Source organism: Momordica charantia (assembly GCF_013281855.1).
Source record: "Momordica charantia cultivar OHB3-1 chromosome 11 unlocalized genomic scaffold, Mcharantia_2.0 BLBB01000011.1, whole genome shotgun sequence".
Lineage (NCBI taxonomy): Eukaryota > Viridiplantae > Streptophyta > Magnoliopsida > Cucurbitales > Cucurbitaceae > Momordica > Momordica charantia.
Window position 1 is genome coordinate 6,814,805 of NW_028275159.1, and position 14,577 is coordinate 6,829,381.

The following is a 14,577-nucleotide window of genomic DNA, read 5'->3' on the forward strand; positions in this document are numbered from 1 at the left end:
GGAAGGGCACGTGAGAATTAGGAGAGGCTGTCTATTTTGGAACGTTTGTGGGCCCGAGGAATATTGTTAGTTAGCGGGTCTGTTATAGTAGATAAAAGGAAGGGAGAGGAGCATTACTTTTCTTTTATGCTTTTCGTTATCTTGAGTATTGTAACTCTGTTGAGTTTAAAGGAGTGCAGGGAACTCTCGAATTTTCCCTTGACTTCGTAATGTGGTATAAATAAAATTGGTTCGTATCAACATATTCAAGTAGAATCAAGCATAAGAACAACTGGCCTTAAACCTTGTTATACTGATCTCTTTCAGTTGAATAATTGTGATACTCATATAACAAATCAAAGCTTAAACATATCACATACCATTAAGGATGCAGTATCAGAGTCTAGCTTCTACTCTTTATCGATGTCGAAGAACTGGTACTTGGCATGTCCATAAACAATGGATTCTCTTCCTTGTTCTCGTTGTCGGTTATTTTCTCATTCTGCTGAATAAGGGTCCACATTGCGCTCATCTCTTTTCTCATGTCATCAGGATCTGAAACCAACTCCTTGACAGCAGCCTTACCTTCCAGCATGCTCACCACCGAGGACATGGTAGGTCTCGCTGAGGGAGAGACATTGGTGCAGAGCAAAGCAATTTTGATCATTGCCATCGTCTCTTCCTGGTCGAAGTTGGAGCCTAACTTTGGATCGACGAGCTCCATTAAACTGCCTTGCTCTTTCAACACAAGTGCCTGGGAAATAGAAAAAGTATTTAGGTAGGTTTGCTTTCATAGTGATTATCAAGCAATGCAAGGATCAGGATGGACCTAGAGTTAAAATTCACACAAAAGACCAAGACTTCGGGTTGCATTGGCAGGAAGAGAAATGAGATACTTTCCTTGTGTTATCGTTAACATGGTTGAATGAAAATAATCGACCATAACAAGGAATAGTTATACAAGAAAGAAATAAAGTTACCCAATCAAGAAGATAAAGGCACTTATCCTTTGACCGATATATAGTGTTGCTCCTTCCACTAACTATTTCCAATGCCACGACACCGAAGCTATAGACATCTGCTTTCTCAGTTAAGTAGCCTCGTGTTGCATATTCGGGTGCCATATATCCACTGCAAAATAATGATATTAGGCACAAATATTTTCTATCTTGCATTTGTAGGATCATTAAAATTTTAATTCCAAAGCTTCAGACAACATTTATTATGTTTGGAGTAAAAAGTTCAAGCTGTAATTATACAAAGCCCAAAGCAAGTTTAACTCCATAAATTTCTTGACAACAAAGAACTATTCTATTATTTTGATAGGAATACTATTAGGATTGAATTAGGAAAAGAGTATAATAGCAATTAGTTAGGAAAGTTGTTAGGAGATTTGTTATAAATAAAGCGAGCAGGAAATGATTGAGGTAGACAATTGTTTCATGTGGTTTCGGCTCGAATATGTGGTAAACAATTGTTTCATGTGGTTCAGCCTCGATTATGAATACTCAAGAGAGGAGAGTGTCCAAGTACCTCAAATTATTTGAGAGTTTGTAGTTCTTTTACCTTTTATATTTCAATATATTTCTAGTTGTTTGGTTTGTTTCGAGGGACGGTTCCTATTAGTTTAGGCTTGGGGTTTGGGTGGATTGTGGCCTACAAAAGCATTGATAAAAAAAACAAATTTATCTGATAATTATTTATTTTGACAATGTAATTCTGCAAGTTCCATAGTACTAGGTCTTCAGGCACTAAGTAAGAAAAAATTAAATAAAGCAAAAGCATATTCCATGAATGTAGGGAGAATCACTTAATCATAGGTTAGCTACTCACAATGTTCCAGCAACTCGAGTGCTTATATGGGTGTTTTCCTCTTCATGAAGCTTGGCCAAACCAAAGTCAGATATCTTGGGGTTGAGATTTTTATCTAACAATACATTAGTAGCTTTGATATCTCGATGAACAATCTTCAATCTTGACTCCTCGTGAAGAAAAGCCAAACCTTTGGCTATACCAATACAAATCTTTTGCCTTGTTGGCCAATCCAGCTTCAATTGACATCCTTGAGCTCCTTAAATTTATTATATTAAGAGAGATGGTCAATACTTTATTTATAATTCAAATAAAAATTAGTCCTGGCAAGCCCTATAAGGCAAAACTTACCAAAGAGAGCTTGAGCAAGGCTATTATTTTCCATAAATTCATATACTAGCAAAAGTTGATCTCCTTCAGTACAGCATCCATAAAGTTTAACAAGATTTGGGTGTTGCAAAGAAGATATCAAGCCTATCTCATTCACAAATTCGCGGTTTCCTTGTTGTGATCTTGCAGAAAGTTGTTTCACTGCAATCATGGTGCCATCCAAGAGACGACCCTGTATTACAACAGAAAAATATTGCATCCAATCTTTAAATTTTACGAAAAGAAAAGTTTACAAATCAAGTCAAATAGTGAATTAGTGATAGCACCTTATAAACAGGTCCAAAACCACCTTCCCCTATCTTATTGCAAGCGTCAAAGTTATTTGTTGCAGCTATGATTTGCTTTAATGTAAATGAACCAACGCGCAGATTTTGACCCTTCAAATCTGCATGGGAAGCCCAATGCGTTTGAAACAATAGTCAATATCTATGAAGTTGTCTATTTTCATTTCATGATAAGTTGATAACAAACAGACTTTTAGACTGTGCCATACCCAGAAAAACAGAATCTCACACTACAGTTAGTTATCATTGTTTGCACATTGAACCCAAAATTTTAAATTTTTAAAATTAGATAGTTGAACCTTGAATCCTAGAATATAATTCTAACATATAACACTCACAATTTTGGCAAATTTGTTAATCTAAATTACCCTGTCGATGTGTACTCTTCCTTCCAAGACAGCCTCTCCACCACAAAATTCCGAGAGCCAAAATTATAAAGAAGGCAACTGCAGCCGAAATCCCAACAACTGCACCTACAGGTAAGGTATTCCGGCCTCCTGATGGAGAGTCTGCATCAAGAGATGAGAGACAATTATTGCATAAAATTGTAGGTAAAGTAAGATGATATCCCTCTCCTAGGGATAATTTAATAATTTTGTGATGATATACCCACTCGAGAAATTTTAATTTTAGTGAAAAAGGAACTATGTTGGGTTGAAGTAACAAAAATGTACTAATGAGTTATGACTTATGAGTTCTAGGACTATTGTGCAATAAGAGATAACATGTCAGGATGCTATCTTGCTTATCTAATTTTGGATCATTTTGCATCTTAGCTTATTGAGTGTTGTTAATACTTGACTTAGCATAAATTTCTAAGCTTAAAGTGGTGGCAAGCTGTGATAGACAGGAGAGGATGTGATTACCAAAGATTATGAGATGTTTTAAAAATTTTAATCTAATTTAGTAATTTTGTTTCCCTAAAAATTAGTTCTTCTACCTGAATATGCAAGAAATATGCATTTGGACTAATGAATTAATTTGGTTATGCTGTAACCTTTAATTATTAGAATATATGAATATTGAAACTAATAAATGTATTTGTTGAATTTAATAACAGCATAGATAGAAAACATATGGACTGAAATGGAGTCAAAATAACATATGGGCAAAAAAAGATCTAATGAACTCGAGAGAAGAGAATTAAAATGTCACTCAACGTACCAGAAACTACTGAAATGGCTGAAATTAGAGGACCATAGACTCCCCTCGTAGGGATAGCAACTGTCCCCTTCCCAGCCCAATAAAATCGTATCTCCAAAGTACCACTAGTAATAGCAATGGGAATCTTTTCTATGAAAGGTTTACCTACACCTCCTGCAGCATCTGCAATATTAAAATCCTTCAGCACCCGTCTTCCCTACAATATTGAATTTCAATCAAGGCACTTTGAGCTTGTAATGAGAAAGTATTTGAGTACCATTAAAACAAAATTAAAAAAAAAAAATCAGAATCTTTTGGGTGGGGAGCAAAATGTCATTAATTACCTGCACGTAGACATCAAAAATACGCCTTCCAAGGCTGCTATAATTTTTATCATCAGTAAACTTTATTTCTGCAAAATGGAGGTGGATCGTGTAATCTCCAGTTGCCAAGCAATACACATAGTATGTAAGAGACATTGGAGAAATTCGAGCAGTCTCGTACAGTGTGGAGTTTATCATAGACAACGCAGATGAATTCCTAGCAATGTAGTCATCTGTACTTCGGTCATCATCCATAAAAGTACCAGAATTGCTAAATCCCCAATTTGTTTTACTTGAGAAAAACTGCGATGCTTTGCCTGTATCATTATCTCCTTCAAACTTAACATCATCAATGGTTTCTTCCTTCCCACCACAATTTATATGGAGATGGCGCTGCACTGCAAGAATATCAACATGCTTATCGATATTACAAAAAGAAAACAGAAATCACATTTGCAGCTTTGCAGCTTTGCGATGGGAAATAGACCAATGAGTCGAAAACCATTCCAGTTTTCAACATTCTTCAACCTCTCCCATGATTGCAATTGCAACAATCATGCATATGAAAATGACAAATTTCTACTCACCTTGGGCACAACTGCGGTTCGACAAACAAGATACAAGGCCACTAATCAAAAAATAGTAGTTACTAGTTAGTACCAAATTAATATAAGTGGCGTACCAACTATATAAACAAAAGTAGATGATTATACCCAAGAAAACTTAAACTTACGAATTATTGTCCAGGGAAGAGCTTGCGAACAGGTTCCTGCACAAGGAATAGTAAGAAATTATACATCTTCTAAACAAAATTAGTATAATAAGAAGATATTGGAAAGATAAAAGAACATTCTTACAAATTTCCTGATTGACACCCAGTGATCGTAGAGAGTGGTGTAAATTTATTATAAGAGAGATCACTGTAAAAAAAATGTACATAATGAATCATCTTCACAACAGGCATATCAAATGAACTTATCCTTCCCATAAACCTCAATAAAAGTTTGTAAGGAAATTTACATGCTCTCTCCTTCATGCAGCATCCAATCAGGCACGGATCCATTTAGCAAGTTTCCAGTTAAAAAACTAAACAAGAAAATATTAGAAAATGAGTACAATGGATGAGTGTGACCTTTCAAGTTCCATCATGAAGATGCAACCTTACAATGTAAATTATTATCCCATTTGAAAAGTGCTTGCTAGTAATGGACACAAAATAAAGCAAAGTGGAGTCGAGGGAGTGAGGTGTTAACATGGATCTTACTGAAAGAAATGTACTCTCAATATTAAAAAACAAAAGAGGAAAATATTTCTAACCAAAAAGTAAAGAAATTTTTTTTATTACTAGCCAGTAGCAACTTTCTGAATCTGATGAATAAACTATAATTCATGCAACATAGTACACTCTCCCCTTCAGTTGAGATAAATATAGACTCTAATGCATGTATCCAACATGAGACATGACATGATACTGATCGGTCTTAGTTGACCTATTTTAAAAATTTTATTAACACAGCAATAAAACAGTGAGAACAAATTCTCCAAACACTTAAAAGAGGCTAGGTTCTCTCCTCCTAAAACGAGTCTAAGCCTAAAGCAAGTACCAGCATAAAAGTAAAAACCCTCCTCAGGGCGAAGCCTCCCTAGAAATCCCTTCCAGTACAGCCTATTGTCGTACTATCCTATTACAAAATGGGTGGGCCCACCCACACCATACACTCTGCCTAACTAGTTTCTGCCTCCTCCTGCCTTTTTTTTCTTTGCGTACAGGTGACTCTTACTGACATGGCTACAGGATAGCCGACACATAAAACATTTCTTCTAATATAAACCAGTGGTTAAAACTAAGCTTTTGTATCTTGTTTGATTGTTAAGGATGAATAAACCACCACTCAACCTAAAAATTTAAATTGATTTGGGTAAATTTAATTCATATATGGATATCTCAACACTCTCCCTCACTTATGGGCTTGGATAATTACATAAGGCCCAACAATTAGAAATAATTATAAATGGAAAGGAAACTACAATGCTGAGGTTAAAACACATGACCTTCTCCTCTGATACCATGTTAAAGATAAATAAAATACCACTCAACTCAAAAGTTTAAGATGATGGTTGGGTAAATTCGATTCATATATGAATATCTCAACATTGATAAATTCCAAAAATATCCTACATCATACCTTCGTTTCTAGAATTTGAGCTCAAATTTTTAAGCATCTCAAGTTGTTAAAATATGAGATGATATTAGTTGCTTCCTTTAGACAATTCACACTGATCAAATTCGATCAGTTAGCTTAGCATATAGTATTGATGTAGTAAATCATAAGGGTTCTTCCTTTATACAGGTTGGCAGTTGGCACATTTCTTTCTGCAGGATATCTTGAAAATAAAATGAATTTCATCGATCAGTTGAGTTTGTCAAATTAACTAGTCCTCCCCTTCCCTCCCCTCAAGCCATGAGAGAATGACTACATGCAGTTATAATTGAGATTTCTGCATAAAGTTTCTTACATTTCGTCCACCATGACAAGACTTCGAAAACTGGTAGGAATCTGCCCACTTATTTTGTTAAAGCTGAGGTCTCTGCAAGAGTACAAGTAAAAAAGTGAGAACACATTAAGCACTCGTGATTAAAAGAAACTTCCAAGTTATCAACCCCCATGGAATTAGTACTGGAGAACTATGAACCAAGTTGGAAGTAGGCTACAATCGAAATTGTTTATGGAACGTCATAAAAGTTTAAAGTAAGAACCAACTGCTAGTTGCAAAAATTAAATTTCAAATAAAGTTTGTCTGATGCCTTTGTTAATTCAATGAACAAAAGGGTTTCTTCAGGGAGTAATTTAGTTTCATCAACAGCAACAAACCACCAGAAGAACGTGTCTATTATATTATGAGGCTCAATTAAAGTCAATGCAGAATTTCTATCACAAAAATAATAACACATATTAAATGCAATGTTTCAATGCCTAATAGCCTTCAAAGTCTGAACTTAACGCATTTCTTCTCTTTATATAATTTTCATCTCATATGTTACTTTCCATCAATTAATATAATTACATAATGACTTGAAGCTGTTATCTGGTCTGCATTAATTTATGTAAAGAAGGAAAAAACGATTGATTTTTGTGAAGTACAAATGAAATCGAAGAAGCTCAGGTTCATTCTTTAAATATATTAGCCATGTTAATGCAAGTCCAAGTAAATATGTTAATAAATTCTAAAATATCTACAAAGGTCAGATGAGGTGTGTTAAGGGGGCACAAACCACTCGTAGTTGTTTTAAGGGCATAATACACTGTTGATCCTAAGGTTTAGACTTATTTTTTATTTTGTCTATGAAATATCAAAAGTGACACTTCAGTCTTGAGTGGTTTAAGAAATAGTTTAAAATGATCTCTTAGTTAAATTGCATATTAGTCAAGTTAAATTAACCATTAGTTGACTAAAGTGAAAATTTTTAATAACAATATATTGTTTTTCGGTTTATGAGATTTATTATTTTTTTCACTCTTCCCCTTCCTCTCTTTCTTCCCTTCTCCTCCTTCGACGAGTACTAGCCGCCATGCCAACCATTGCTGATCCACCAATCCAAATTGCAACAGTCATCCTTCACCATTCACCGCTATGAAAACCACCGCTTTTTCTCTCTCTTCCCTTTTTTACTTCTTATTTTCCTCCACCAACTCGCTATCAAAGAGCCCCTGCCTAAGCTTCAGGTCCCAATAGGATAATACTTGGCTCCTTAACGGTGAGGATCAAATCTTGTCATCACCACCATGAAAAAATTGATAACTCGTTCTATTTAAAAGAAATGTTTGTTTTTGCATTTCTCTATCTTAGTTGTCAAACATTTAATGGTGGTGAGAACAAGATTCCTCCTTACCGCAAGCTTTAGGTCTCAATAGGATAATACTTGGCTCCTTAAGTGAGGACCAAATCTTGTCCTCACCACCATTAAAAAATTGACAACTCACTCGATTTAAGGAAAAAATGTTTGTTTTAGCATTTTATCTCTTAATTGTCAAACAATAATGATTGTGAGAACAAGATTTCTCCTTACCATTAAGGAGCCACGTATTTTCCATCTCGATAAAGGTCTCTATCTCTCCATCATCTTCGGAGGATAAGTGGTTATGGCCAACGGGCAACGGACTCCAAAAATACATTCTCGATCAAATCTCTTCTCAACAATTTAATCTCAAAATAGATGTCTCATCCCCATGCTTCATTCAATAATATTTGAAAGGAGCAATACCCCAAAGAGGTGAAATTCCTTATTTGGGAGCTCAATCACCAAGCCTTAAACACACAAGACAGATTGCAATGAAGACTTCCTACTCTGGTCATCTCTCCTAATTGTTATATTATGTGCTATAATGAAGCGGAAACACAAGACCACCTTTTCATACCGTGCAATTTTGTTCATAAGTTTTGGAATTTTCTGATTGAGGTTTTTGGAACGGCAGACTCCTTTGCATACCGAACATCACAGCAGTGCTACAAGCATCTCTGGGGAGCCACCTTCTAAGAAAAGAAAAAGAGATTCTACGGTCTCTTCTTATCAGAGCCTTCATTCGATGTCTTTGTAGATAAGGAACAACAAAACTTTCAACGACAAATTCCAACCATTCAGCAGATTCTTGAACAATGTTTTGGTTATAGGTCTTAGTTGGTGTAAATGTTATTATCCTTCTTTTTCATCTTATACTTTGAATGATCTTTTGATGAGTAGGAGGGCATTTTTCTAGCTCTTCTCCCTTTGGTCCTTTCTCCTTTTGTATATTTCATCTTTATCAATGAAAAATGTGTTTCTCATTGAGGAAAAAAAAAACATTTAGTGGTGGTCAGCACAAGATAGGTCTTCACCAATCAAGAACTAAGTATTTTGTAGTGAGCCTTTATCAAAGGAGGAGAGAAGACTGGAGCCAAAAATAACAATATAAATTTAGTAAAAATTACCACCTCAGCCAACCACTTTATGTTTCCGTTAGTCAACTAATGGGCAACTCCTCACAAGAGCTATATATAACTATTTCTTAATCTTCAAAGACCAAATTGTAAATTACCTTGGTTTCAAAAAGAACATTTAGTAAGACGAGAAAAGGAGAACTAGTTATTACATCGTATGCAATGACCCAATTCATCTCTAGAATATGTATAAGGTAACCGTATGGTTTAAAATTTCCAAAGTATTATATCAAATTTTGGATTGAACTCATTATTCACACGTGAAAAATAAAATAAAAAGCAAAAAGCATCAGATTTTCCCAATTCCTAAATTTTAAGGGCAAGTTTTAGATTTTGGCATATTTGGTTTTTAAAATTGTTTTTTGAATGCTGTGATTCAAATTATATAAATTTTAGATTACCTAGAAGTCGGCAACCCTTTGGCCTTTTGTGGGGAAGGCAGACTGTGATACGAATCCATTTGTGACCAATTACATGTACCAAAGGAGCAATTACAAGAAGCAAGACAAGAAGATTCAAGAGGCTTTCACACTGCACCTTCGAAAGCTTGTTAATGCACAAGAACCAACAAAGAATTTTGAGCCCGAATTTATTCATAATGTTACTTCAACGAGTCAAGAAGAGAATGGAGCAAAGATGGCACGGGAAAAGTTGTCTATTTTGAGAGATGGCACGGAGGACAAAAAAAGTGTGCAGATTCGTGAACAGGTGCCTTTGCAGATTGCACCTCTTTGGAGTTTGTGAAGTCAAAAGTTGTCAAACCATATCCAAATGTGAAGCGCCTCCTACAGCACATAGATAAGACCATTTGAAGCGTGACTACATTTTCTGATCTGCATTTAAGTGTCTAGAATGATGTGCAATCAAGTTTTAATTTGCATGTCTTATTTTCTACAATTTGCATTAAGTAGTATTTTGAAAAAACTTTTGGTGTTCTTATGTTGAACGACCATTTGGCCTATTTAAAGGCTTGTAATGGGGATAACTTAAGATTAAACATATTGGAATTCAAGAACTTTTGTTCCTTAACACATTTGGTGTTGCTTCATTGGATGTTAAACCGATTCATTGGATTAGTCTTAATCAAGCTAATTCTGGAGTGAGTCGTCTTAGGATCTAGGAGTGACCATCGTAGATTCTAAGTCCGATCTAAGAGTGATTCATCTTCTAACCTTACTCTTGGTTGGAATCATTCGGTAAGTTAGTTGTTTTTGTGAATGTTTGCAAGGATCCTAGAAGGACCTCTAGCTTTGTAAACCCAAGCAACCTCGACGCTTATCACACTGTCCTCATACTCGTACATACGCAAGGGGTCATTGCTTGGTGGAGCTGTGTTCTTTGTGGCTTGAACCCAAACCCAAGACCTCAAGGATATTCCTTGAAGGCCCAAGCTATCCCTGGGGACAGTTTACAAATATATTACTAAACACACTTGAAGAAAGAATTTTTAGATTTTTGTTTCCGTATCACTAACGAAAAGCACCTAAACTTCTCACTTCTCCATACAATATTATTCATCACACGGCACCAATTCTTTTCCAATCTTCAATATCTGAAGAGAAAAAGATCTTGACACGGTTGTCCCAATATTCTCATGGAAGACATGTGAGTCAAGATAATTCCAATTCCAGGAAACTTTTCAATCTATAAAAGATATTAAAAAGTAATATGTAGGAGCTAGTAAGAAGCTACAGAGAAGTGCAGGAAACTTATACTTACAAGATCTTCAAAGATTTCATCCCATCAAAATTATCAGGCAGCACTCCTGTTATATTGCAATTTCTCAATATTCTGTAAGTCATAAAAGACAAAATTAATTCGCTGAGGTGCTTCCAACAAGTTAAGTTATAAAGGAATGGAGCTGCTCACAGGTTTTTCATCTTAGTCAAATTATTAAGTGATGGAAAGGGTGACGAGGCTCCATTCAAGTCACTTATTCTCCTGCACGTTGAAATATGCATGCATATAAGAAAAAACACGTTTTTCTTTTCTTTTTCTGGAGACAATAAAAGCATGAAATAAAACTGCATACTAACAGGTCGGTTAAGCTTTCCAAAAGTCCGATTTCAGGAGGAATAGGTCCACTCAACCCACTTGCCTGAATTTGTCTGTGGCAATCAAATTACTTTGATGAGACACTATTCATGGTTATCGTGAAGAATTTTGAATTGAGCGTAGAATGTAGGGAAGCTCTCACATTTTACCAATATTTACCCAATTCTGAATGAATCTGGGTATTTGTCCTGCAAAGTTATTGTCACTGATTCGGCTGCATGGTTGTATTAGAAATTTTTCAATAATTTATTTTTGTGCCAGAAAGTAAATGTATGAATTAATTTAGAAACAAAACTCGAAGACTGAAATTTTGTAAGAGCTCACAAGTCGATCAGAGAGGTTAGATTTCCCAGAGACGCCGGCAGCTCCCCAGTGAAGTTGTTCGAGGAAAGAATTCTAATTAATAATTTATAAGAAAGAATCAAAATCAAGCCAAGCCATAACTCTGTAAGTGGAACAAAAGCTTTGCGCCAGGGAATAGCTAAACGCCTGAAGGAATTTAGGAGGGAAAACATGTGACGAGATTAAAATAATTAAACTAAATGATCTTACAATCTTGTCAAGCTCGGCAAATTACCAAGTTCTGAAGGCAAGCTTCCAGACAGTTGATTGGATTCCAGGATTCTATGAATAAAGCAAGACCACAGATGTTTGAATAATTGAAAAACTGAAATGAGAAGGGCAAACGTATGGTGATCAGAACTCACAGCTGTTCAAGTGTAGTGATGTTTCCAATCTCTTTTGGAACCGAACCCGTCACCCGATTTCCGAGCAGAGAACTGCAACATTTTAGATTGTTAGGGATGAAATTAAAACGATGGTCGTAATCTACTCTGACGCACGCAGAGAGGAAGAAATGGATGGAGAGAAAATACATTCCGACAAGCTTCATTGAGCCCCATTGTGGAGGAATTTCGCCGCTAAGATAGTTTCGAGTGAGATCGCTGGATTACAAGAAAATGTTAACGGGTAATTGAAACTCCATAGCCAAGAGAAGAGAGGGAAGGAATCGAAGTACGTACAGTATCTCCAGGTAAGGCAACCTGTAGAGTTGAGTCGGAAGAACGCCTTGCAACCTTTGAGACTTCAGAATTCTGCGATACCCAAACAAATGTCTTAGAATCTTGCGTTTGTGTTTAGTTCCGTGTCTAAGAAGTTTTCTATTGAAAAGCAACCGTAACTTTTGTATTAAAAGGAGAATTTGTATAAAACATTAAAAAACAGAAGAGTAACTAAAACCAACGTTTTGAGAATACAGAGACTAAAATAAACCTCCAAAACTAAAAATACAGAGATCAAAATAGTAGCGAAAATAGCGTACATACATGTGGGTGACGTGACAGACGATGGTAGCATTCCCAGATGAACAACTACAATTGATGTTATTTACAGGAAAATTATCTTCTCCAAGATTGGATTGCCCCCCATCGTACCCTCCACTGCATGGACCTAAATTGAAATTCACTTTCTTCTTTCCCAATTCGTCCATCACAGACCAGAAACCATCCGCTGTGTATTTTCCATAAATTAATACTAAAAAAAATATCATATTTAAATTCTCTTTCAATTTCTGAATTTTTATCGCTAAAGCTAGCATAGCTCGACGTAATTGAAATATATGATTGTGAGTTCGATTCTCCACTCCACATCTGAATTTTTATTATTAGTATAATGGGAAGTTGCATAATCTAGCTTAAAATAATAACAAATATAGCATAAACTAAAAATAATTTCAAATACGGTATAATTTTCTAAAAAAGTACTAATTAACATATCTCAATCTTATATATCATTCGTTACATTTTTCTTATCGACTTTAAAATACTATAATATTCGCCAACTAACAATTCCATAAAATGAGTTTTGCAGCCAAACCGAAGACGAGTGACAGCAACCTTGACTCCATTCAAAACTTGAGATCCAACCAGAATAAGATCTCAGATTTAACATCCCAATCAGGTTGCCTTCCTGAGTCTTGTTAGTGTTGTGTTACCTATAGGAATCTCAAGTCGCCTCATCTAAGTCGGGTCGAATTTTGCCAGCGACTTCATTAGGGAATATAAGCCTCAAATTTATGATTTTTGACTTTTTTAGGACTCACAAGAACCACGAGAGAGGTTTTCGTACCCTCAAATGGCTTGGTACGTGCTTGTTGGACCCTCACCGTACAGCTCTAACGAGAGCCAACATAAATCCTATCCAAAATTAAAAGAAAGAAAAAAACTTTTAAATATCTTCTCTAAATGAGCTATTAGTCCAATAGGCTAATGTGGTCAATCCTACCGTCTCATACTCCTATTTTCCCCCACACGATTGAATGTATAAGATTCACCATATCCCTTCATTCTTAAAGATTTGAAGACGACGATGCGGGGATATGGCAACAGCAGAGGGAGGGAGAGATGGAAGTAGAAGAGAGAAGGAGAAAGATGCCAATCACAAAAAATAATAATAATAATAAATATATTTTGGCAAATTATCAAAATATAATCCTATATCAGACCTAATAGCTAAGCATGCTTACGTTAGTATCGTCAAATAAAACCAACCTAAAATATAGTTCAACGGATACACATATTGACTAAAATATTTGGGTTCCAATATTTACTCCCATACCAAAAAAATGATAAAATAAAACTATCTCTAAAACCGGACTAAAAAATATGTTTTACCTTATTTCTAATATCCAAATTGCATTGTCTTCATCCCCAAACTCTATTTTCTATTATCCAAACCGTCTTGTGATCTTCATCTCCACACTCACTCCAAATAATCTTTATACAAACACACACACATATTATATATTAACCCAATGGACGTTTATATTTTCAGCCCAACTAATTTGAGCATATAGTTCAATTGGTTAAGAGATATAGTGGTGTGAATTCGAATTTTCCTAAAAAAAATTTCAGCCCACTTGTCTATGAAATGGAATTCCAATCACTTTGTCACTTTCTTTCGTTTTCCTTCGTATTACTACGACCTTCTTAATCCTCTTTCTTCAACATCGCCCATTTCTCCTCAGATTTGTTGGTCCAGCCGCCCCAGGGCTCCTAAGCTAGCTTCCGTCGAAAATCACCCCTAAACTTAAAAGCTTAAATTATTGCATTACCGAGAATTTAATCATTCATCAACACGTTCTAGTCGAGATAAATCTCAACAAGAAATGTGCCCGACCCAACTTTTGCAAGAATGAGATTAAAACCTCTCGCCTAACTTCTCTATCCCGTTGTCATCTCTAATCTAGGCTTTTATTTAAAACTTATGTAAAAATCTCAAGCTACTACTTTTTAGTTTAAATAAATATCGGTGAGTTTTCTAAAATGTTCATGAGTATTGATATTACGTACCTTCATCGGGAGACAATTGAGCTTGGAAAGCGAGAGAGCAACAAATAAAGAGGGAAGCAACCAAAAGGGCTGGAAATGGAGGTACACCCAACATCTGTTCAGACTTGAGGTGTAAAAATGATAGCGTATTTTGTTTATATGTGAAACTTGGATAAATGATTTTTCTGAGAAAGGGAAATTCATGAATAGTTCAGCTCGTAATATGGCCAAGTCAATTTTGCACCAGGTCAAGATGTGCATTATTGCAATAAAGACCAACCATTC

At 35.5% G+C, this 14,577-nt stretch overlaps 1 protein-coding gene across 3 annotated transcripts; it reads right to left on the reverse strand.

Moving 5' to 3' along the window:
• Positions 1–262: 262 nt before the first annotated feature.
• Positions 263–14,471, reverse strand: LOC111006465 (putative leucine-rich repeat receptor-like serine/threonine-protein kinase At3g14840). 3 transcript variants are annotated; one of them, XM_022278432.2, is made up of 24 exons: positions 14,314–14,471; positions 12,289–12,472; positions 11,986–12,057; positions 11,839–11,907; positions 11,671–11,742; positions 11,516–11,587; positions 11,288–11,359; positions 11,106–11,177; positions 10,945–11,016; positions 10,778–10,849; positions 10,628–10,699; positions 6,449–6,520; positions 4,952–5,017; positions 4,789–4,851; positions 4,665–4,700; positions 4,519–4,559; positions 3,953–4,329; positions 3,630–3,825; positions 2,834–2,974; positions 2,448–2,566; positions 2,143–2,353; positions 1,813–2,047; positions 960–1,110; positions 263–733 (listed from the first exon to the last, which is right to left on the reverse strand). In XM_022278432.2, exons 1-24 carry the CDS (start codon positions 14,405–14,407, stop codon positions 383–385), a joined length of 2,982 nt encoding a protein of 993 aa, XP_022134124.1. In that variant the 5' UTR covers positions 14,408–14,471; the 3' UTR covers positions 263–382. The 3 variants fall into 3 exon arrangements, with proteins under 3 accessions (XP_022134124.1, XP_022134114.1, XP_087976175.1); XM_022278422.2 differs by having other exon boundaries at positions 1,813–2,050; XM_088120049.1 differs by lacking the exon at positions 12,289–12,472 and having other exon boundaries at positions 1,813–2,050; positions 14,314–14,399.
• Between the last annotated feature and the right edge of the window lie 106 nt (positions 14,472–14,577).